General features: G+C 43.8%; 1 protein-coding gene across 2 annotated transcripts in view; it reads right to left on the bottom strand.

The window, feature by feature from the left end:
• Positions 1-2032: 2032 nt before the first annotated feature.
• LOC138580844 (zinc finger protein 605-like) overlaps positions 2033-25984 on the bottom strand; it is a 55176-nt gene continuing 31224 nt past the window's right edge. Inside the window, exons 2-4 of one of the 2 annotated variants that reach the window (XM_069651710.1) lie at positions 10786-11017; positions 10086-10199; positions 2033-8110 (exon numbers count right to left, since the gene is read on the bottom strand). In XM_069651710.1, the coding sequence (XP_069507811.1) occupies positions 6578-7774 (1197 nt within the window). In that variant the 5' untranslated portion in view covers positions 7775-8110; positions 10086-10199; positions 10786-11017 and the 3' untranslated portion in view covers positions 2033-6577. The remainder of the gene's footprint in view (positions 8111-10085; positions 10200-10785; positions 11018-25984) is intronic. The other variant, XM_069651708.1, reaches the window with a different exon arrangement.

Raw genomic sequence — 25984 nt, 5'->3', positions numbered from 1 at the left:
CGGAACAGCACTCCCATTCCCCGTCTGTCCACATTGCCAGTATTTGACAAGCAGCATTCACAGGCAGCAATAAAGTAAAAAGAATTGAGAGTGATAAAAGACACTGGATTTATCTCGTGCGATTTCTGCTCACAAAATGCATTACAAGAGTGTTCACTCCTACAATTAATTATGTGGGGTAGTCCTCGAGCACAAGAACGTTCTCCTTTTTTGCCCACCCCCTTAGCAAATTTAATCACCATTTTCCCAAATGTAATGGTAAAATGATGCAGTAAGAGGGAAATGACTGCACAATTCTGATTTTACACAATATATTAAGGTTTTCTTTCTGTGTCTCTACTTTATAGACTGTTCTCTGAAATACACATGAATTGATGGTTGGCCAACAGGCTTCACGAATGTTTAAAAGTCTGGGAAACAAAGGGGTATGCTGATGCCAGGCATCAGGAGATTGTGGTCTGTGGCTTGCATGATCAGGTCAGACATTGGCCTGGGAAGGCTTTGCCTATGCGTGTCTGCCTATCCGAGTGCGATGTGGAAGGCCAAGTGCTGGAGTTGGGTCCTGCCCAGTACTGTAAAGAATGGCCAAAGGGAAACAGCTGTGTCTGGTTTGTTTGCATAACAATATCTCTGCTGCACAGTTAGATACTTAGATCACTTACTGTTAGATTCCCCAGGCTCCAGGAACTCCACATTTTAGGAGGCTGCTTCAACATTAAGGAGCTAACATTATACATTTGAAAAAGGCGCTGAGAGCATGCCATTGTTTTGGACCATATCCAACACAACATCACAGTCACTGCAGACCCACACACACACTCGGGAAGACTCCTTCAACACTGCACACAGACTTGCTATGCATACCCTCAGCCACACACTGCACTCCGAGCCATGCTCACGTGTGTTCTGGAAAGGGGGAACATTTGTATTCTGGCGGGAGCTGGGAAAGGAGGGGAAACTAGACATGCTTCACACCTCCTAAGAAAAAGGTAGAAATCAAGACATGGAAAAAATAAATGTCTGGAGGAGCTTTGCAGGAAGGCGAGAAGCACAATAGAACTGCACCTTTTACTTTGTTGCTCCTAGTCAGTGGCCTTTGGCAGCTGGAGATCACAGACTTATTTATACATCCCCCACCTCCCACACAAAACGGATGGTGAGGAACGGACAGCAAGGGAAACTTCAACACAACTCTAAACATCGTACCTGGTTTAGCTACCGTCAGTCCCAACATATGGCACAAGAAAAAATGAGCCCAACAGCTACTGAAGGAGCCTGGGGCAGCAGGACTATTGCTAGTTTTGGACCCTGGCAGCTGTTCATCAGATTAATATTAAGGAGGGAGAAATAGTCAAAAGACATTTGTTTGGTGGTGTTCAGTCAGAACATTTGGTATGCAGTGATTTTAACTAATTACAGAGAATGCGGCAATAACAAAAATTTGATAACAAAAAAAGACCGAATTTTTGTTTACAATGTATATGGGGGTGGGAAGGGGTTTGAGGTGGGTTTATAAGCATAGGGAAACTGGGGTTGATGTGGACCCCCTCAAAATAACAAATTCGATATTTTTTGTTAAAAAAGTTTCGTTATTACAGCATTCTCTGTAATTTAATTTGTTAAAATCACATATAACCTACCATTTGTATCTGTCACTAGTAAAAAGCTATCTCACTTCATTAGGGGGCCCCAAGGAAGCTTTTTGGGACTTATTTTTCCTGGGAGTGGTGAATCAAGGACCAAGTCATCGCTGCTGTCTATTTTGCGATGTGGGCATTAGTAACTATTCGCTTGGTACTCGTCAAAACAATCACATTTGTTTAGGCTTAAGAACTGCATGGATAAACCTTATCCTTAGAGGCTAAGTATCAGTACGTTCCAGCTACTGCGATGCTGTCGACCTCATCTAAATTAACTTTAAGGACACTGTTCTCTATTTTTATTCTTAAAATTGTTACTCAAATAATAATTGCTGCAACAACTTTCGACATTTAAATGTGTTTTCAAAATGCACACTCTTCTTAGCACCAGCAAGATGAAAACTACATTTTATTGAGTGGCCTGGTTACAATACTGAATTGGCAAAATCTAAAAATGCAAGATATTCTTTTTGTGAAACAACAATATTGTTACTGAACAACAGCTCACAAAGGTCTTTTGTAATGAGATATTCGGTGTACCATATTTTAATACTACAGATGGGCACAGATTACTAAAACGTGGGGGCACAATACGCCACTATCCGGAAAAACCTCAGCACATTTTAGGTCAATCACCATGTGTTACCAATAACATGTTGTTCAAATATTCTATCACAAATCAGAATTTACTTTGAGAGCAAGCAGGTGTTCTTTTTGAGCAGTGAAAAACATAATATATGCATAATCCCAAGCAATTAGGCTGGAAAAACAGAGCAATTGGATTATCAGCCAACATTTAACCCAACAAGACACTAATACATCTTGTACTTAAGCATCAGCATCAATACAGAGGTTGTATACCACCACTCTTGCATCGCACTTTCAGCACCTATCAACTATTGGAGCCAGATGATGCACCATGTGTCTTCATGGTGATGGTCTCCATTGTGATAGCATAATGGAATGCCATCATGTACCATCCTTAAATTCGATAATATATACAAAAACAAAGTATGTACATATGTCTCCTCAGTGTGCAGTTTTATCTAGGAATACTGTGAAGTTAACAACATATTAACCATAAGAGGGCACTCGAAGTAAAAAGAATTGTAAAATATAGAAAGAATATTATATCGCTGTACTTTCAGGCAAACGTGCAGCTCTCAAAATACAAATCAAAATCAGAAAAAGCAAGTCAAAATGATTATAGGAAAAAGAATGAATAATCAATTTGAGGAATCTGGATTTCGGTTTGATCTCAGAAATCTGTGGCATATACTGTAAAGGTCAACCTAATCCTTGAAGTTCTTAAAACAAACATACTATTAACTCAGAAATCACAAACAATCAACTAGCTTCTGCTGATTAAATGCAACATACCCCCTGCCATGCTCCACTACAGGTGTCGACTGAAAAGGAACAACAGGAAGGAAGATGACAAATACATCGCAGATTAGATTCAAACATTGTTATAGTGCACACTAAGAGTTAACTAGTTTTTGTTAGGACCAGAACATGTGTATACATTTCCAACATAGGTTGTGAATTAAAAAGTCCCAGGCTACACATCCATCTTCGAACATATAGAAATTAATGTCCTTTGTTGTATCAAACACGTTGATATTTAGAGCATTTCTTCACAATATATCTCTTCCCGTCTTTCATTCAGCAACAGATCAAATTATCTGCATCATTTATATTTGTAATTTTCTTTAGAAGTATTTGGTCTAGTTGCAAGGTGCCTATGTATCAGCCAGTTTGTTAGATTGGACGACCGCACAGATTATTGATGGCACATTTCAAGGTATTTCAAGTGAGCCTGCTCTTCAACAACTCCATATAACATGTTTGATCAGGATGACAAATGTCAAAGCTGCAAACTATTGGCCAGGTATAAAAGTCATTTGACTAGGTGCACAAATGCAAGCTCTCCACGTGTATACAAGCACATTTCTTATTCACCAAGAGTGAACTATCACTTGCCATTTGCAAGTGTCGAGCGCAAGCTTTATAGCCTCGGTTATATAAAATTCAGCTAGAATATGTTCCAAGACCATTTTATCGAATGTTTTAACACCATTGTTTTCCAGGATTTTGTTTACTGTTAAAGCATGCAAAACTAGTGTATACACCAATGGGGCCATATAATCATTCATGCAAATCCTCCATCCAAAACCAGATTACTTCAGTCCATTCCTTTTAGTGCTAGACCATGGATGGTATTCAATGCGGATATGGAATAAATATGTAGCCATTGCTGATTCGAACAGGTTTCTCCAATTCAACCCATGAAGGCATTTTTGTTCTGTTCATTTTTCCAAAGAAAGGAATGCCACCACAAGGATATTTTGAGGCTCATGCATTAAAACAATACAATGTACAATTAACCTGAATGGGCAATTCTCACACTATGTGTGGTGTGCCAGTGAAGGAACCATTCTGACACAAAAGGTACAAAACTGAGAGGTTATAGAAAGTAACTTTGTACTTCATAGTAAAACTTTGCACCAGATCAGTACAACACAAACATCAGGCTTAGGGCCTCAAAATTGTCCTGTTATATGAACGAAGAGCTGCATCATTTTTTGTGTAATGACATTAAGATGTTTTGTGTTCCCATTCTGTCAGATTAGTTGCACATACTATCCTTAGTACCTGAATAACCAATAAAGACATGTGGTATGTAACAAGTACTTTGGTATGTGGTATTTGTTTGTCCACATGAAACTCTTATTAATCAAGGTTGTTGGGGTGGTTGATAAAGGTCCCAATGAGAAAGAGGGGTTCACGTTGCACACACCATATTGGAGGGACTGGGGGAATGGCAATGAAGACACAATGTTGCAATTTTACACATATCTAGCGTAGTTAATGAGAATGGGATGTGTGCTACTTTTAGTGTTATTTAGATTTGCATGCACTTAGCAAGATAAATGTCAAAACCACTGATGAAATATAAATGTGTTGTGTCATGTAAGCGCCTACAAGTTGAGCAGCGAGAAGCTCCGCATGCACATGCAGGAAAGGAGATTTGCAATGAAGAAACCACTGTAAAGAGGACGCTGTAGTTTTAAACATGCATGAACCGACATACATACACGGGGTTCTTAAGGGACATGTGTTTGGGACAACTGGTTGTACACAAATCTGTATGCCATGTGCTCTTTCATAGTTTGGGTAGAATCTGTGAGGAAGAGCTGTGTGTGACTGGGGAAACAGGGTTGCAGGGTGATGAAGGCCAGGAAGCAGCTGCAACAATATCAGATGGTCATTTATAGGTTGGGTCGAGATTCTTACAATTTTGCATTATTGTGGAAAGGAGATGCACTCTTTTTAAGTAGATGGGTGCCAATCACTCATTGTCCAGAGGGGTCAGGCCATCTGTTTGTGACCAGAGTAATACATCAGGTGCCGCTTAAGGGCAGAGTGAAAAATGCTTTATGGGTTTGAGACAGTTTCTTGGGATGTTCACAGGCCACGCGTGCTGAATTGGTAGTCATGTAGATTAGAGTTAAAACAATGACACCAGCAAGTCTAGGCAGGTGATATGGTTATCACCAATTCAAAGGGCACTTGGTTATTTCCCCCCTTACTCATATCATTTGAAGTGTCCTTGCAAACTATGTGCATCACATCCTAGGTTAGACATTCCAGGCCAGCTGTAACAAGTAATGAATTATGTTAAAACATCCCATGAAAGGGATGTGCTACAAATAAGAGCCGATGATGGTAATTAAATAAATGTGACTAATGAATATGTGGGAATCAGAGATGATTGAATTTCTTTTATATAGGTTTGACCAATCATATGTGGGATGATGATTTGTAATAAAATATGTGAGTTTTTAAACTGTTGCAAAATGTATATAATGTGAAATGTTTGTGTGTTTCAGGGAGAGACAGGTTAGTTTGACTCCACAGGGTCATCTAGCTCCTCCCGGCCGTTTGTACAATAAACTTGCTATACAGACAAACGTGCATTCACTTCTTGTGAGGTAGGCCTACTCTGGGTTAAGGTAAGTGGAGGGCCGCTCCTTCAAGATCACTCTGGATTGCTTCCATCAAATAGCTATTCAGTATAGAAAGGTTCTAGAACTAATGGACAATTATGCTACAGGAGCACATGACAGTACTTGCAACTATCTACACATGACTGTGCATTGATGCATTCTGTTCCAAGCCTAAAAAAATAACATTTGGTTTGTCGTCTTCTGTCTCAAGACACCATGACAGAACTCGATTCTGTAGCTTTCATATCTTATTGTGTAACCATCCATGTGTATTGGTCATCAGTGTGGTAGCTTTGTACCTATAAATATTTTACATTGGTCGCCAGCTTGGTTTTCTGTTTACCCACTTTCATAAACCATTGCTTTCAGTTTTACTCCACTTCTGCTTTTTCTTCATTCGAAGATCTTCAGTTCAGTCATACAATAAAACATGTGAATGGAATGTCCATGTCTGAAGAGTTTGTTGTTTCGGTTTTGTTTTACATTAAAGATGCGATTGTGTTGTTGTCTGTTAGGGTGGATATGGGTGCCCTCTCTTTTGTTAAGAGAGGTTCTGTAGTCATTTAATAACTTAGTTAATTAAGATTAAATGGTGAACATTCAGTGTCTTTCATCCAGTCACATTACATATCACTTTAGCCAACCTAAGATAATGAAGCTGCAACAGAGGGGGTGCGAGGGGGGGGTGTCAGGGCTAGTTGGTAAACAGCATAGATTCTATAGCCCACAATCAAGGGGATACAACTCTCCGTTTAATTGCATCTGTATTGTTGTATACCTCTGTAAAGCACTCCGTTGCTTCTCAAAGCTAGGTCATGCTCAATAAATACCATAATATTCTTATGAAGTTTTCCATGAACATGGTCTGTCTCCTATGGGTTTGCTTCAGTGGAAAATAGGGTGCCACTGCCCACTAAACATTTTCCCTCACTCACTTAGAGAAGACTCCCCACCTGTATTCGTGTTCTCGTGTATAAAATGCTCTTCCCAAATGAAGTTTTTACCAATTTCAATGAGATGTTTGTCACCTGTATGTGTTCTTTGATGAGTTATCAGATGCTGCTTCCTCCTGAAGCTTTTACCGCAGTCAATGCAAGGATAAGGTTTCTCACCAGTATGTGTGCGCATATGGTTAATAAGATCTCCCTTTTCAAAGAAGCTCTTGCCACAATCCGTGCACGCATGAGGTCGCTCCCCAGTATGTGTTTTCTTGTGGCGAATGAGATGTCCTTTCCGACTGTAGCTATTTCCACATTCGGTGCACACATAAGGCTTCTCGAGTGTATGTGTTCTCTCATGGCTAAACAAATGTCCCCTCTGCCGAAAGCTTTTCTCACACTTAGTGCATTGATAAGGTTTCTCGCCTGTATGTGTTCTTTCATGGATACGAAGATCACCTTTCCAAATAAAGGTTTTCCCACATTCAGTGCATTCATAAGGTTTCTCACCTGTATGCTTTCTTGTGTGGTTATTTAGTTGTCCTTTTCGAAAGAAACGTTTGCTGCATTCCATGCACTGATAAGGTTTCTCACCTTTATGTGTTAGTTCGTGAATCTGAAGTTCTCCCTTTAGGATAAATCGCTTGTCACACTGAGTGCATCGATATGGTCGCTCACCTGTATGTATTTTTTCATGGCGGATCAGTTGTCCCTTCCGACTGCATCTTTTGCCACATTCAGCACACTGGTATGGTTTTTCCCCTCTATGCATTCTCTCATGGCCAAGAAGACCACCTTTCTGACTAAAGCTTTTCCCACATTCGGTGCATTTGAAAGGCCTCTCACCGGTATGTATTCTCTCGTGGTTACAAAGTTCCCCAATCCGATTGAAGCTTTTTTCACATTCAGTGCATTGATAAGGTTTTTTACCTGTATGTTCTCTCGCATGGGTAATTAGAGCTCTCTTTTGAATAAAGCGTTTCCCACATTCAGCACACCAATGCAGGTTCTCCAGCATGTGTGTTCTCTCATGGGAATGAAGATGTCCTTTCTGACTAAAGGTATTTCCACATTCAGTACATTGATAAGGTCTCTCACCTGTATGCGTTCTCTCATGAATAAGAAGACCTCCCTTCTGAGAGAATTGTTTCCCACATTTAGCACATTGATGATGTGTCTTGCCCATATTTGTTAACTGGCGTTTAGCACAGTCTTTTTCCTAGCCAAATCTTCCCACATTTAGTACTATGCAAGGAATTCTGACCAATATGTGGTTTGACCAAGGTTTTTTATACTAGAACTTCTAATGTTAAATGTTCTGTATTTCTATGTCATGTTTATAGTTCAGTATGTCTCATTAACTTCAGCAGAAGTTACCTAGTCTAGATTCATGTCTGACAATAGTTTGCTACTTGCTGGTTTCGGTTTTGAGACAGCATCAGCGTGTTTCCCAATTAAGTCTTGCATGTTAATATTCTTTGAATTTCAAATTTAGCCTTTAATTTAATAATGCTTCAATCACCTGTTGAAATAAAAATAAAAAAAAAATCACATTAAATTGCGGAAAAAAGTCAATATAAAAATTCACAAACACACAGGTTCAATGGTTTGTGCTTTTTGACCATGCATTTCCTCATAATTTGCATTTCTATTCAAAATAACAGAGTTCTGAGGTACTTTGAAATTTGAGTTCTTGAACCATGTGCCATGGATAAATAACGGGTACTGCAGTGACAAATGTGGAATAGAGTTATGTTATATGAAAGACGTTCATCTGAAAAGAATGCAATTCATAGCAAGATAATGTTTGGGGCAGATAAAATCAATATTACTACATCATTTATCTTGGCATTTTGAACAGATCGCCATTAAATCTAAACAACCTTGATATTCTAAATCTGGACTATGGTATTTGCATTGCATATTGCTGTTTCTACATTACAAGAATTAACACACATACTTGCCATCTTCTATATTTATGAAAGTGAAAATGTGTGGGTGACTGGGTTTGTGGCATAGCTTTGTTTCTTATACAATTCCACACCGTTTCACCAATCTGCACCAGATTTTGCATAGTAACCTGTTGGGGCCCTTCGGACAATACTGCCTCCATGACGTTTGGACACACCATCCCCATTCCCCAGATTTCAGAACAGGTCAATTTGTTTGTGGCTTGGCAAAGCGTTGATTCTTATACAATTCCACATCGGTTCACCAATCTGCACCACATTTTGAGTAGTTACCTGCTAGGGCCATCTGGATATTACTGGCTTCATGGGGACACCCCACCGTTTTGCCCAGGTTTCAGCACCTTCACACATGAGACAGTGGCATGAAATCAGATAATCAATATGGCTGTAGAAGGACCGGTCCTGAACGGAGAACAAAACTCGAGGTCCCTATGGGACCTCAAAAAACAGGTTTCAAGTCCTTAGGACGCATGGCTTCACAGATATTTGCACTGCAATGAACTGCACCATGCCAGGGTGAGGCACCAGGTGGAGAGAGAGCACAGAAGATGCCGGTATGCAACAGCACACTAACCCTCAACTCCCCCCAATGTCTGCTCCGGGGTATGTCAGCCAGCCACAAGTGCCCATCAGGGTGCAGAGCACATCAAGCGAATCGAACAGCGACCTACAGGATCATTGATTTTCAACAATTGATGTGTGTTATGTTTGTCTACCGAATCTGTTCGGAGAACGGGTATTTGCTAGTCAGTATATACAGAGACTTTCACTTTGTTATCTTTTGGATAAATACGGCCTGAGTTTTTTTGCGAAGAACAGATCAAGAACATAAGGTACTTTTTAGGGTTGAAAAATCAGCTGATCTGCTATGCATGGACCGCTTTCACTGAATCCTTAACTTTAAGGAGACTAGGGCCAAAGACATCCCACCATGAAATGAGAGCTTGGACTATGCTTACTCACATGGCAGCAGACTGCTAGAGAATTTCAGGTGAAATATAGACTCTGAGCCGCAGGTGAATTAACAGTAATTTACAATGAATTGAAGAATATAGTAGCGTTAGTTTACATATAATAACATGGCCGCAGGTGCATACACATAGTAGGTCTTGTGCGAATTCAAGTGACAATTAAACGTGAACAGAAAAAGAAAGGAAGGTTACAGCGTTCATGAAGAAAGATTACGTGGCACGCTGGGGGATATGGTCTGCACGAGGTAATCCTTGAGAAGTGCAAGCTGTTCCAATATCAAGAGAGCTCAATTGTTCGTACGAGTAGAGCACAAGGGGAAATGTATATGAGAATTGCGCACTATACTTTCAAACGGGGGGAGATGGGTTGATGGATGAAGACCCCCTTCTTAACTCCCAAGTAACTTTCCAATATGCCTCACCTGCGGATCCAGGAGATTTCTTCTAGTTTAATCTATTTTAGCATTTTTCTTACTCCATATGCAAGTTGGTATATTTATGGTTACTTCATTGTTACCTTACCTATTTGTACTTAATCAATTTCTGTATTACTCACTTTTGCTGAGTTATTTCCACTGTGCAAAACGGCCAAATAATTACCAGATTGGTTTCTAAATGCCAAGCCAAGTCTGGAAGTTGGAATATTGTGCTGCCCCATCCAAACTGTTGTCTGCATAGAAAAGCAAACATAAAACAACATTTTGTGGGAGAGGAGGGTAAAAATAAATGAAAAATGAGACTTCAAATGGGGAAGTGGCAGGATAAAGAAAGGATAGATATTTTATGATAGCTTGTGTACATGTGGGTCTAGGACAAGGTAGATTACAGATCAGGATTGTGGAAATTAAGGAGATTTCTGAGGTGTCTGAAGGAGAAAAGAAAATCTATGCGGGGGTAGCTTCCGAGAGGTAAATAGAGATCCCTACAAGTACTAGGTTATGTAACCAGGACTTACCCCAGTGGACCCTTGAACTGTGTCACCTTGTATTGCCTGGGTAAATGTTACATTTCTCCTGCAAAACTAACACCAGCATTTTAATTTATAGGATTGCCAAATCAAGCATATGCGTGAGCGGCGGATGTGGAGGCCGACAAAAAGTGTAAGAAGAGAGTGATGGGCCGAATATGGTCTGCCACCTTTTTGTGTAAAATGTTCCAATTCTGCAAGAAGGTCTTTGGCTCTTGGGTGGTCATGCTTTCTGCAAGAGTGTTAAATCAATGTACAAGAACAGGGGTGCACATGCACTTTTACTTACCTTATCAGTCCCAAATTCCAGGTTCTACAGGCAAGGAAGCCGAGAGAACTCTGAACTTAGGGTGCACTTTGGGAGCACCCTCCTGGGCACGGCTGGCTGGATGTTCTTGAGGGCTGCTAGGCAGTGGTGCAGGTTGATGGATTCCTCTTGGACAACGGTTGGGCTCTTCTAGGTAAATGTCTGTATAATCCAGTCATCTACCCTTTATAACTAGGGCTACATTTTCCTTGTCCTTTAAAAAAAAAAAAAGGGTGCTATTAGATTGAACAGCGGCGTAGAGTTTGGTTAGCAACTTACATCTGTAGGTCTTCTCTTGGCACTTTGGTAACTTTCATAAAGCGAGAGTCACTTAATTGTACTAATTATGTGTGTTTTTGGAGTGTTACATGACACCTTAAAAAGAAAATATGACATTTAAGTGAACCCATATAACAAGCAGCATAATGTCCAGAAAAAAGAAAAATTGAGTAAAATTTCATGAAGACTTAAAATTCTATTTACATGTGTTGCATCCAGCAGTCTGTGTCTAAAAGTATATCGTGGAATTTTCCTGCCAAGAGTATCAGTTTCTTGCGTTACATATATTTGACCGTGGATACTGGGTGTAAAGTTAGGGCGCTCTTGTCTTAATCAGGCAGACTGTGAATACAGGCTGCCTGATATTCTGTACATCTTTCCCCTGCACGTAGATAGGGGCATAGGAGCCCAACTATTACAATTGAAAGATTGGTTGAACTTCACAAACAAAGTTATGATCGAAAGGGGATAACGTTTTTGTATGTGTATATTGGGAATGATAGCCATATATTGAAAACTAAATCCTTTACAAAAGCGACTGACATAAATACATCTTTACATTGGGCCAGTTCCCTTCCTGGGAGTAAGCGTCCTGCCGTTCGGGGAATTATTGAGTAACAAGAGTAATTGTACCGTTAACTCCAATTTCATACCGCAGACCCAGAATTTACAAATTAAGCTTAAAGAGTAGACCTGAATGAAGAGTGTGCTTGATGCTTCTAAACAAACAAAACGCACGTACACAGAGAATTTACTCAGAACTAGAAAGAGCTCACAACACAAGATCCAGTGAGCAGGGGTCCAAATTAAGGTTACAATGAGAAAGAGCTAAAACCAGCTCCTGGGTGTTGGGTATCACACAGTAAGCAGGAGCTACCACTGGGCAACCAGGAGAGAGTACACAGTGCACTACAAGGGAGTCGTTTCTTACCTGTAACTCCTTTTCTCCAGCGTTATCTTTCATGAACTCACATGCTGTGAATATTCCCTGTCGTCAGGCTGGGAAGACCCCAGTAACTTTAGTATAGTAGTTTTCCTATCGAAAAACTTGACACCTTGAGTGTCCAATCAACATCATTATGGGTGCTTTAGGCAGCACCAATGGGACATAGAGAGAATAGCTCTGCCCCCGCGGCTTCCCCTCAGATTTTAACCTCTACCAAAAAGAGGGCGTCGGAAGAGGCGGTTTGCCTGAGGGGGAAGGCCGGAGGGTCGCATGTGAATCCATGAAAGATACCAACGCTGGAGAAATGTAGTTACAGGAAAGAAACTACTTCCTTCTCCAGCATTGGATCTTTCATGGATTGACATGCTGTGAACTGACTTTGTAGCAGTAAGAGAGCCTGGAGGTGCATAACAGGCAAACAGGACGCAGACGTAAGGAAAAATTATCAACAAGAGAAAAAACATCCCTTCCAGTCAATACATAAAAACAGGAATAGAGAAAAAAACCCTGGAATCTGCAGGGTTTACCTCACTGGAATAGGCGTTGGAGTACAGCTTGTCTCACCTGTACGTCCTCGGCATGCTGTTGATTCAGACAGTAGTGCCTGGTGAACGTGTGGGGCAGTGCCCACGTCGCTGCCTGGCAAATGTCTCTGATCGGTATGCCTGCCAAAAGAGCCGCCGAGGTCACCGGGGACCTTGTAAAGTGAGCCCTGGGAGTCGACTGTAATGGTTTGTTGGGTTTAGCACGGCAGAAGGATATTGTCGCCGCCACCCAGCGTGAGATGCCCGATTTAGAAATCGTCCTCCCTCTATTGGATGGGCCGAACGCCACAAAGAGTTGCTTGGATGCTCTGTACAACTTAGTACGATCCAGATAGCACTTTAAAGCCCTTTTGACATCCAGGGAATGCAAGGTTTTTTCCGCCAGAGTAGAAGCATTAGGAAAAAGTTAGTAAGGCTATTGTAGTGTTCTTATGAAAGTCCTACGGAATCTTTGGAATAAAGTGTGAATTTGTGGAGAGAAGAACCTCGTCTTTCATGAAGTGCAAATATAGAGGGTCAATTACCAGAGCCTGCAACTCAGATACTCGTCTAGTTTTCCAAGCGAGAAATGTTATGGCCACCGTTGACATAGGCTCAAACGGTGGTTTCATGAGAGCTGAGAGCACCAACGTTGAGACTCCAGGGGGGAAAGTCCTGAAAAGGCCATTGAGGAAATGTTTAATCAACACATCACTAAAAAGAGGTGTAGAATTCCTTTTCCGTGTGAATCTTGAGATGGCCGCCAGGTGAACCTTGATAGATGGTATTGCCAGACCATCATTAGCCAATCGCAAAAGGTAAGGAAGAAGTTGCTGAGGTGAAACACGTAATGGCTGTAGATCAGGCTGCTGAGAACACCAGACACAGAACCTTTTCCACTTACAGGCGTATGATGCTGGTAAATGCAGCCCTTGCCGCAGCCAAAATACCTCTGCAATCCCGAGATATATTTAGGCTTTCGAACTCCGATGGGTCAGGAGCCATGCGGCTAGGTTGAGGAAGCCTGGGTTGCGATGCCAAACCATCCCCTTGTTCTGGGAGAGAAGATCCGGCTGGGAACCCAGATGAAGAGGGTCACCCCTTGCAAGGTGAAAAAGGTCTGAGAACCAGGTCTGTCTGGGCCAGAACGGGGCTACTAGGATGATTTTGCAAGGAACCTTGTGAATCATCTGAATCGTTTTCCTTATCAGGGGAAAAGGCGGAAACGCACAGGCGAACATCCCCGTCCACAGAAAAGAGAACACGCCCCTCCGGCCCCCCATGGAGTCCGGATGAGGAACTCTGCTGGCTAAGTGAAGGTACTGCTTGTTCTCAAGGCTGGCAAACAGGTCCAGAGGAGGAGCGGCCCATTTCTCGAAAATCTTCGCCACCTGGGCGTCATTCAGTTGCCATTTGTGCATTTGAGAAGAATCCCTGCTAAGGGAATCTACCTGTATGTTTTCAATCCCTGGCAGGTGGAAAGCCAGGATTTGAATCCTGTGTTGTATGGCCCAGTGCCAGATGATTTGGGCTTTCTGGGAAAGGAGTAGGGAGCGTGTCTGCTTCCCCAGCCCCTGCTTGCGCAGATAGAACATGGTTGTGGTGTTGCCTGTGAGAATCCCTACTAGTGAGTCTCTGATGAGGGGGAAGAAAAGATTTCAGGACGATAGCTCAGGGGCAACGTGCTTCCCTTGGAAGCAAGACGACACGGAGCAACACAGGTTTGATCCCCGGGTCCGCGCTTAGAAACCTGTGGGTATTAAGCGCATTATAAATAACCGATCAGATCATATTTGAGCGCCCAGTGTACTGCTCTCATCTCCAGGACGTGGATATGTAGGGATGCTTCCGTGGGAGACAGACCCTTGGAATTGGTCCAGATGAGCAGCCCATCCGGCCTGCGACGCGTCGCCTACAGTGGTGTATTGAAATTCCGGTTCCACCAGGGGCATGCCCTGCTCGATATTGATGGGATGAGTCCACCCGCTGCAGGGGGGGTCTGCCAGAGCCCAGGAAATGAGCACCCTGTCCGACCAGGAACCCTGTATCTGGGACCTCCTGGAAGTGAGAAATTCCTGTACTGGGCACATAAAAAGACAACAATTTGGAATGAGTGGGATGCAGGACGACATGGTTCTGAGGAGAGACATGTACGAGTTAACCGTGACCGATGTTCCTGCTGAAAATGAGCCCACAGGGACAAGAGCTTCCCTATCATTTACTTTGATGGCTTGACTTGATTGAGAGCCATCTGGAATTGGGCTCCCAGAAAGATCAGATCCTTTGAGGGTGTCAGAAAGGATTTGATGAAGTTGATAGCAAAGCCCAGACGTTGCAAAAGGAGCATAGCTGCGTGAAGAGACTCAACGTCCGCTGGCAAGTCGTCCCCTGACCAACCAGTCGTCCAGGTACGGATCAACATGGTGCCCGTTTATGCGGAGGTAAGCTGCAACCAGAGCCAGGCACTTGGTGAAAGTCCTGGGAGCTGACTTTAGGTCAAAAGGGAGAACCCGAAACTGGTAATGGCTGTTTCCCACCATGAACCAGAGAAATGTTCGATGCCTTGGGTGCATCGGGATGTGAAAGTAAGCGTCCTCGAGATCTAGAGACGCCAAAAACTCCCCTGGTTGAACTGACCTTATAAAATCTTGCAACATTAGCATCCTGAACCTTTGGTGTTTTATGTTCTTGTTGAGCGGCCGCAGGTCTAGAATGGGACTCCATTTTCCATTTGGCTTCTTGACCATGAAAAAACTGGAATAGGTCCCCTTTCCTTTTGCCGATGAGGGAACCCTCTCGATTGCCCCTTTTTGCAGCATGAGACAAACCTCTTGATGCAAGACATGAAGGTGAGCCTGAGACATTTTTACCAGAGGAATGGGGAGTTGAGGACGCTTGAACTCCGAGTGGCCGTATTGGACTCTTTCCAGCAACCATCTCTCTGTTGTGATTGCACGCCACTCGTCAAGGTGATGCGCCACCCTCCCTCCTAGTTGTCTGCCCTTGTGGCAGTCATTGTTGAGGCTTGCTTTGACTGCCTCTTTGTGAAGTGGAGGATCCTCTTTTCCTCTGGCCTTGGTACTCCTTTTTCCTTTGGGCGGTCTGTCTCGAGAACCCGAAAACCTTGCTTTTCCTGAGACACAGCGAAAGGGGTGAAAAGATCTACCCTGCAGGGCTGTAAAGGACCTCGTCATATCAGAGTCCGCTTTCATGTTCTTCTAAGCGTCATCAATCTTTTCCCCGAAAAGATTTTCCCCCTTCGCAAGGCATGTCCACCACCTTGTGTTGAACCTCTTGGCGGAAGTCAGCGCAGCGAAGCCAGGTTTGACGCCAGAGAACCACCCCATTATTAATCTGCTTGGAGCCAGTCTCCGCCAGGTTGACCGCAATGTTTATACTATGGTTCGACGCCTCCTACCCCTCATGCACCAACAGCATAGCTTCCTTCCTGTTGCTCTGACAGGTGGTCTAACAGAAGTGCGAGGCGGTGCCACATCTCGCGGTCGTACCTTGCTACGATAGTCAACGAGTTGGCAGCCTTATCCGTAGTGGCTCCGACCGTGAGGACTTTCTTACCGAAAGCATCCAATTTACGGTTCTCATTATCGGGAGGAGTAGCGCAGGTGTGCTGGGTACGAGCCCTTCTACTAGCTGCTGCTGAAACAACTGACTCGTGTGGGCTGCGATGTCAGACACTTCGGGGTGGACTCCAGAGCATTGAACTTCCTTTCCAAGCAGCCCTTGACCGCTGGCTCCGTAAACGGGTGCCTCATCGTACGAAGACCTTCCTGCCATACATGATCCAATATAGGGATTGAGCAAACCACCTTTCTCCTCTTCCCCCATGTGCTTGAACAGGAAACAGTCCTTCCCTTCCTCCTCCGGGATGAGACCAAATACGTGACAGGCTTTAGCCATCATGATATGGAAGGCTCAGAGATGGTTGGGCGGGGATACTCTGAGCATCCAAGTCCGGGTCCGTATCCCAGGAGTCAGGAGTCTGCCCTTCTGGGAGAAGAAGAGACCATAGAGAGAGTGTCCTGTGGAGCAATATCTTGCTTTGAATCCTCCAGCTCCCCTTCCTCCTGATCCCTTCGAGGAGGACTAAAAACCCTAGGGGAAGGAGTAGGGGGTCTAGCCAGAGATGGTTCCCTGGGACGAGGCCCTTCCTTCCGACGAGGAATAGTAGGCGGGCTGTGCCACAACGGAACTGACCGAGCCTGAGGAACTGGGAGCCTGGCATCTAATTGCCCCAGTATAGTCTGCAAAGTAGTGAGCACCTGCATCGAGAGCAAGCAGTGTGTGTTGACGAGAGGCTATTGAGGCGGCACAGCGCCCAGACTCGTGGATGTGGACGGAAGAGAAGGCTGGAGGCCCAAAACAAGGATCAAGGAAAGGCTTACCCGACTCTCCTCCTTCAGGATCTGAATCGAAAAACAGCATGCTTGTCGTAGGGAGGCGCCTCAACATCCGAGGTGATGTCCTGCTGGAGTATGTCCTCAGGTATTAGGGACAAAACCCTCTCCAGAAGAGGCTGCTCTGTAGAAACAGCGCAATGCTTCAACGGCACCCTGGAAGATGGGACATCCGTCACTGACTGGAGCTGAGCAGGTCTTGCAGTGGAAACATGCATCGCCATATTCTTTTCCATCGTCGATGAAGCAATTGTTAATGGAGCAGTCGTCGACAGAGGCGGTGTCAGTGTGGTCGTCAAACGGTGCAATTTTGTACACTGCGTGAGTGACCACGTATAGACAACAGTTACCAAATTAGACAGATCATTAAATAGAATTGGGGAATTGTAAAGGATAGTGCACAAATAGAGAGAACACTATTTGCCTTAAAAAAGAAAAAGGTGCAAGAATAAAGCAATGGTTGGTTTAAACTTATATAGAGCCTCATAAACCAACACAGACTGATTTTTGGGGTCTGCCACCCACATATGTGGAACATTATCCATGTGGTCACTGCCCATATCAAAAACCACATCAAAATTCTTTGAATCTAAACATTTGAAATATGAATGTATGTTCAATTGCAATTCAAAGAATGTTCCATATGGTCTATTTTGTCCCTGTAACTTAATTTATAAAGGATATACTACAAGGGAGATGTCCACACGATTGAACATCGGTCACAGTTGAGAAGGGCACTGCCTAACAGCATTTAGACCGTTTTTGGAAAGATCAAACGTGGAAAGTTCCCACGAGGAAAGTTATTTTAAGATATGACACGATATATGGCATTTGTAATGCGCCTATACACAGGTTTTGCAAGGCACGACGAGGCAAGGAAGGGGGAACAGAGGGAGGACAGAGACTACGATCTTACTAGGCGCAGTGACATTGAGATCGTGCATGTGCAGGGGAGGGCGGGAGGGGAAAAGTGCCAGGGGGAAGGGGATTCGGCAGTGCTGTACATGGGATCAAAACAATAACAAATGCGGCCAGCAGGTGCATTGGTAAATACAGACAGCAGGTGTCCAAAAGTGCAGGTAGGGGGACTGTAGGTTTACAGATCCAGATCCAAGTGCAAATTGACAATCATTGAGAAATTGGTACTGTTATGTAAAAAGGGTGAAAGCATCCAAATTGAAGCATTAGGATAGGTACTTGGTGGCCATCACCAACTACATCAGAGACGGATTAAATGAACGAAAAATTGTTCACAATGTAGAGATACATAAAAACCGTGCAGTGACTTCTGAATAATGAAGAGCAATATTGCATGTTCATCGGCGCAAAAAATTAACACAATCCATTTTTTTGCCATAGAAATTAGTATCTGTTAAGAAATGAATGGGGATTTGGGTGAGGGGGCTTTGACCTCTTCTTCAATCGAATGTTATTAGTGGGGTAATTTATCTACATTCCTTCACTGTAGGGTTAAGTGTCAAAAAACATATTTTAATAATTGGAACATGTTTTACGTTTGGAAAAAATGATAATCATAGTAACTCCTGCACTACTGATGTCAAGATAATGGCTCCTGTAACATTTAGGAACATCATGACATCATAAGTGATGACACGGTTATAAAAAAAACAGTGATGTAACCAAGATGGTACCTCCTTAAAATGCAGGAACAGCATGGATGTGGAATTCAGGTGAATGCTGAATCTACAACGGCAGAAGTTACAGGTTAGCCAGGAGGAATAATAGTGAAATGGGTCTCTAGTTTTCTTAGACCAAATATTTTTTAGTTTGTTAAGTAAATGCAAAGCGGTTTTCCTGAAACATGAGAATTTCTGTGTATGTTTGCAGTTGATGCAATATACCTAGGATGACAACTTTGCAATGGCAGCATTAGGAATTGAGAGGAATTACTGAATTCCCTGCACAGATGGGTAAGGGCGATGCAACAAGTATTTACCCATTCATGTTGTCTAAAATAATTAGGATAGAGTTACAAAGGGAATATTTTCCTTTATTTTCCCTCAATATATGCCTAGTTGAATTTTTCACAGGGATGAAATGTATGCATGATGTAGTCTCTACGGTGGCATATTTCTTCAAATGGACTGTACTACTAGATAAGAACAGCAATAGTTTTAAGGGCGAGTTAGAAATCACTTGTTGCATATCATTTACTAATCCAATGGTTGTTCAGTTATTTCTATTGAGAAACCAAATTTGTTGGATTGGTTTGTAATAATTAAATTTGTAATAAATAAATGAAGGAATTACATCATAATGTACATAATTTCATCAGTTCCCATTTAAAAGTGTATGCAAGTGTTCTATGTAATCATGCAATTAATAATGCTTCAGAGCAGCCAGAAGCACGGAAAATGCTCTCCTGAATACTCGCGAAGACTTGCTATCCAATCTGGACTCTAACCTTTCTTTTGTCCTCATTCTCCTCGACCTATCCTCTGCTTTCGACATGGTCAACTGCGGCATCCTGCTCAATCATCTCCAAGACAACATGGGTATCTCTGGTCAGGCTCTGGCCGGGTTGACCTCCTTTCTCACTGATCGACCCTCCCAGGTCCAACTAGGGTCTTTCCTCTCTTTAATCTCTCTTTCTCTACTTGTGGTGTTCCCCAGGGGTCCAACCTCTCTCCCTGGCACCTCTGGCCCACCGCATCTCTACCTTCTACTCTAACTTTCAGTGTTAGGCGGATGACACCCAGTTCCCTTTCAGGCTCCCCTCAGCCTCTACTGCTCCTTCTCTCATACCAGACTGTCTGTCTGCTATTCAGGAATGGTGTGCCTCCAACTATCTCTTCCTTAATGCCAGTAAGATGGAGATCCTGCTCATTGGGACTCCTGCTCCCGCCTTCACTCACTCACTCACTCTGGCCGCCCACCCTAGGCCCTTTACCTGCTCCTTTGAGTGAGGCCAAGAACCTTGGGGTCATCTTCGAATCCACTCTCTCCTTCTCTACTCACATCTCTGATGTCTCTAAGAAGTCACTTTATCTGCTACACCTCCTTAGAGGTATTCTTCTCACTCAGAAACTCACTGTCTCCAGAGCCCTGGCCATCTCTAGGCTGGACTACTGCAACAGCCACTTTCTAAATCTGCCTGCCTCTTCTCTTTGCTCTCTACAACTTATCCAGAACAGGACTGCAAGACTTGTCCTTGGCCTCAAGCCCAGGGATCGTATCTCTCCAGCCCTGAAATCTCTCAGCTGGCTACCTGTGGTGGCTCCCTGTGGCTGCAAGGATCAAGTTCAGGACCCTCTGCACCAGCCACATGGCTTTCTGGGGCCAGGGACCACACTAAATCCAATGTTCTCTTCCTAAGCATCTTCCTTGTCGAGCCTTTTGCTCATCCACCTCCGATGGTCAGACGCTTCTCCAGGAAGAGAGTGGGATGTAGATCTTTCCTGAGCTGGGGCCTCTCTCTGGAACAGCCTCCCTGCCTCCCTCAAACTTGAGTAGGACCACCTAGGGCTTGTAAGCAACTAAAGACCTTTTCACTTCCGCTTTCTCTCTCCCTCGCTGATGTCCCTGTTCTGCTGCGCATACTGATTTACCTGGCCACCCACTGAACTTATGGGACCAGGCTCCTGCACAACCGGTTGCCCTTGTACTGCCTTTGGCCAACCACTTCTCCCTCATCCTGCTTCGGATCAGTTTCCTCCTCCTATCCTCTGGGGACCTGCTTTTCCATCTGTCGATGCCTGATGCTTGCTTGCTTTTATGGATCCAGGCAAGCTCCACTTGGAGCTCGCTGCCTGCTGGAGATGGCACAGTGCTAATAGTACTGCGCGCACCGCGCAATGACTGCCTGCATTTTACACCCTGCACAGTCAGTGTGTGCCACGGCCATCACACGTTTGTTGCACTGCCTTGCCACCGCTGCTGTGCATTTTTCACCTTCCAGGCCATACCCAGTTTGTTCCACTGCCTTACCAACACTGTTGTGCATTTTTCAGCTTCCAAAATGCTCCCCTTTGTGTCCTCCTGCTACAGTTGATGCTGTTGCGTGTTGGCCTTCGTTCTGCTGTTATTGGCCAATCTGAACATCGGCAGGTGGACGCCAGGCCCCCCCCCCTCCCCAAGGCCCACCTTCTAAGGCCCCCAATTGTTCCCTGTTCCTCTACTTCTCCGTCATCCTGCTTCGGATCGGTTTCCTCTTTCTATCCTCTGGGGACCTGCTTTTCCATCTACCGATGCCTGATGCTGGCTACCTTTTATGGATCCAGGCAGGCTCCATTTGGAGCTCGCTGCCTGCTGGAGATGGCACTGTGCTAAATAGCACTGCACAAAGACTGCCTGCATTTTACACGCTGCACATTGAGTGCACGCCATGGCCATCACCCGTTTGTTGCACTGGTTTACCACCGCTGCTGTGCATTTTTCACCTTCCAAGATGGCAGCCAACAAAAATGCTCCCCTTTGTGTCCCCCTGCTACAGCTGATGCTGTTGTGTGATTGGCCTTCGTTCTGCTGTTATTGGCCAATCCAAACGCCGGCAGGTGGATGCCGGCCCTCCTCCCCAAGGCCCACCTTCGAAGACCCTTTCTTTGTGTGTTCCCTGTTCATTACCGGAGCGTGCCTCGCCCCCTTCTGCTCCTTCATTTTACCTGGATGGTCCTCTACCCGCCTCCCCCCCACCCCACCAACTACCCGCAATATGGTCCTCTTCCCTCCCCTACTGCTGGCTCACTTGCCCCATCCTCCTCGACAGCGCTTCGAGGGGGATCTCTCACCTGGGGCTTGACTCACCTATCGGCTCCGAGCCTGCTGCTTCTACCCTCCATGACTACCTAATTTACAGTCATTGACTATTGAGGTAAAACCTACGCCGAGATTTGGAATGTTTCATGGACATTTGTATTGTGGCATGCTCCCCTGCACAACATCACCCGTCATATGTATACATGCTCCTGGTGATTTGATTCTCGCTGCTCTACCTCTTCACACCTTAACCCATCCCCATCGCCTATCCTTAGCTCCCTTCTCTCCTTTTCCCTACCCTACTCCGCTCCCCCACCCCCTGGGCCTGTGTGCTTTGTGCTGTTTTTCACCCCCCCGCCCTGTATGATAGCAGCCTGTTGTCTCCTCCACCTTCCCAGAGTTGTTTTTTCCTGCCCTCTTCCCCCTCCAGCATTATCTGAAAGGTCGCCAGGCCTAGTACGATAATTGCTTGTTCCTCTTCTTCTCCCTGTCCGCCCCTCCCCCCTGTCAACTATTCTTGTATAATTCCTGCACTACCAAAATCATCGTCAGGCCTAGTAAGGTAGCCGCTTGTGTGTCACATTCTCCTTCCTATCATCATCATCATAATCATTGTCAAAAGCTCTATCTGAAATGTCACCAGGCCGAGTATGATAGTTAAATTCACATTCTTTATGTATCAAGGACTTGTAATGAAAGTCATTGTATTCTCCCTTGTTCCCTCCCTGCCTTGAAGCGCTATGAAACACATTATTTATAGGGACTATATAAATAAACAATCACTCAACCACTTAAAGGTCCGTTTCTGCAACCCTACAGCCCCCCGGTTCTCTGCACTGATGAGCCACCTCCGGCTGCACTTAGTAGTTACTTGCTCTCTCCCTTTTCCCCTACCTCTTGGCACTTTTCCCCTTCCATCACCGCCAGCACTTGTGCGATCTGAATGACACAAGGCCTAGTAAGATAGTGGTTTTGTCCTCCCTTCCTTGTGTTGTCGTGCCTAGAAACACTTCTGTAGAGGCGCGCTATAAATGGCTTATCACTGAATTGAATCTTTTTGTATATGTGTTTTTCCACGTTCATGAATTCATGTATACTTATCTATGGCACAGTATTTGTGTTGCCCCACCTGTCGCAGGTTGCATGATAGATGTAGATGCATGATGTGATAGCTCGCCAATATTTTTTATGTGATAGAATAGTTCATATAGGAATCCGTTAACCAATTGCATAAAACTTGTTATTTGTGCTTCTAGGTACTAAATGTGGGCTAAAAGAAAATAAAGGGGAGAAAAAAAGCGTCTTCTGGTAACACAATTATTGTCTTCTCTGTTGCACAAGAGCGATCCTCTATGGTTGGTTGAGCCTTATGTCATGATCTGCATTCTTTCCCCAGCTGATGTGGGCAACCTCCCAGCCATTGGATTCAATGGGAAAATCCCAGCTACCATTGAAGCCTACAGCTGGACGGATACTATCTGTGAGGAGGTAGTTTACCGGCTGGAGAGATGGATGTAAGAGCTGCTGTGTGCTCTGGACATGCATGTAGAGGTTAAGTGAGGTGAAAGAGGCACAAACAATATTAGTAATTGCACACTATTACTTTAAGCAGGCATAGAAAAAAGTCTTCAGTTCAAGATATGCCAAATGTAATACTGGGCAAAACCTATTGCACAAGTTTTAAGTATTCCAATGCATATGTGGGTTATTTAAATACTCCGTCACATTTCGTATTTTGAGATGGTGGTAATAGCATCTCAATTGTGAGCTGTATGCTCCAGTGCAGAAGGAGGAAGGCAGGAGCAATCTGCAGCTCGCACACATTAGTGCCCCATGATAATTGATTTTTGCAGCATTGTGTTAGATGAGTTAATGAGTCTATTGTTGCCAGTGGATCCATTGGAAGCGAAAAGCACTCGTCCAAGTAGCTGGAAAAAAGTGGACAACTCAGATAGCGGGTTTGTTTTAAGATGTAGAAGAAGGTCCCTTGTAACTGAAAGGGCTTCAATGGCAGGGGTCTGAAACATTTGGCTCTTCAGAAGTTTTAAACCGCAACTCACAACAGTCGTAGCCAGGACTATCACTGGTGAGGCATAGTAAAATACTTTTGTCTAGGGAGTTGTAGTCCAAAGCATCTGGAAAGTCACAGGCTACAGACCACCCTCCTAAGGCTTCTACAAAAATCAGCTTGCATTATTTTCAAAACAAGTAAAAGGGTGGAAGGTAGCCATAAGAAACAAAAAGAAAAGGAGGGCCCATGCCCCAGCTCCCCCCCTTCCTAAAAGCGACAACCATTCTGCCACTTCAGCAACGATGGAGTATTATCAGGCTATAAAACTCTTGTGCCCGATTTAAACATTGGCTCTAGATGGAAAAAAGTGCTAGACCTTTATCTACAGTAATTCCAGGTGCACATCTTAAGGTTTTAGAACATGTACCAATGTCCTATCGTTACGTCCTCGTGTCTAGCACTGAGGCTCTGGGAGGCTGCAATATAACACGACAAATTACATTAAATGAAATGCATTGATAATATCGGAATGCGTTTAACACTGCCAGAAAGTGTGACAATATGTATACATGTCTGCGCTGCACGATTAATAACTATTACAGGGTTCAAAATTGAGGAGAGCTGGGAGCTACTTAGCTCCTGCTTGTAGCCTAGAGGAGCATAGTTAGCTTGACAGCAACAGCTACCAGGAACTACATTTGGCTCCCAAGGCCACTGATGCCGAACATACACACCTATGTGAATTTAACTGTGCATTTGGGACAACTATAAATAAAACTTTGGACACATCTAAATGACATTTGAACCATTAGGAGGTCATAAACAGTGGATACAATTAGATGTTTCAACAATCTTATGTGGAATTTAGATTTTGCAGAACGCTATGGACTAGCTCCTTCTTCCCCAGTGGTAGCTCCTAGTCCCTGGTTAATGCTGGACACCCAGGAGCTACTTTTAGCTCCTGCTTATCTAATCTGAATTCCGAGCCCTAGTATTAAGAAAACAGTGACTCAGTCTACTGCAATCCAATATATTAGGATATCGGTCTATGTACCTTGTCAGTACCCACTATAGCTCAATAATCTGTTAAAATGCGCTGCCGCCAGACCCTCTTTAGCACATGACTTGTGTGCACTGTGTTCTTAGGCCTGGTAAACAGACAGTATTATTGCTTTGCTGAGTCTTATGTACTGGGTATACGGTATTTATGTCAAATTACAGCACATTTTGAGATGGGGATATCTCCATCACATAATGCACTGTAATTTGACAAAGAGTACTTAACCTGTAAGTACCTTTTAACGGTGAAGAAAAGTTGCCGGGTTAGGTTTTGCACACGTCATCAAACATAGACCTAGTGAAAAGACTTGGTTTACCTCAACAAACAGAGGTATTTTTACTAAGTGTATGCTTAATGTAAATTGCATATCCATACATGTGCAAATGTGGTCATGTTGTGGCAAAGCAATCATAGGTGTGTCCTTTACAGGGGCAAAAATTGACATTGTGGGGCAAAGTCATTGCAGTCGTGTACTATGAAATAAATGACTTGGCGCCTGCTATTGGCAATGGCACTTTGATTGGACTGTTTTAACAGACCGCCTCCGCCCCTCAGAATCGCCTCCAAAATCTATTGAGTCTAAGGGATGCCTCCAAATTTCAACTAACCATTAGCGAGTGATAATGGACTCTTGGCAAGTAAAGAATTGTGTGGTTTCTGGAAGGCGGAGAACGGACTTAGTAGCTGGACATTCTCACCCCTTGTCTAAAGCATTACTACTTGTAAAACGTGCTTTGATTGGAGTGCATCTTTCAGCTCAATTCAGTTAAAACATTTCTTTGGGTGTTTGAAACATCCACCAAGCTACCCATGGGAGTGAAAGCTTGTTGCGCATTGATTGACGGTTGCCTGGTCAATTAGTTGTGCCCATTTCATCCATCCACCAATCAAAACAATCACATACATCAGCTACTCCCATGCATCCATTGTCAGAATTGGCCCATCCACCTAAATCACAATAATTCAAGGACAATTCATTCATCCATCCACCCATCCAATCACACCAAAACGCCAATTCATACCCATGTATACACAATGTCGCCCATTCATCAATTACACCCATCCATTTTTCAACCCATCCCCACAAATACACCCACACATCAGGCATCTAACTAAATGAACCCTTTATCTATCCACAAACTCGAACACCAATTTAATCAAATAAAAAGACATTGTGGCTTTTCCAATGCAATCGGTCTGGCTATCAGCTCATCAGATACACCTCTGCAA

The sequence above is a fragment of the Ambystoma mexicanum genome, chromosome 3p (assembly GCF_040938575.1).
Source record: "Ambystoma mexicanum isolate Mex_15411 chromosome 3p, UKY_AmexF1_1, whole genome shotgun sequence".
NCBI classification, from domain to species: domain Eukaryota; kingdom Metazoa; phylum Chordata; class Amphibia; order Caudata; family Ambystomatidae; genus Ambystoma; species Ambystoma mexicanum.
This window is presented reverse-complemented; position numbering and strand designations above follow the sequence as displayed.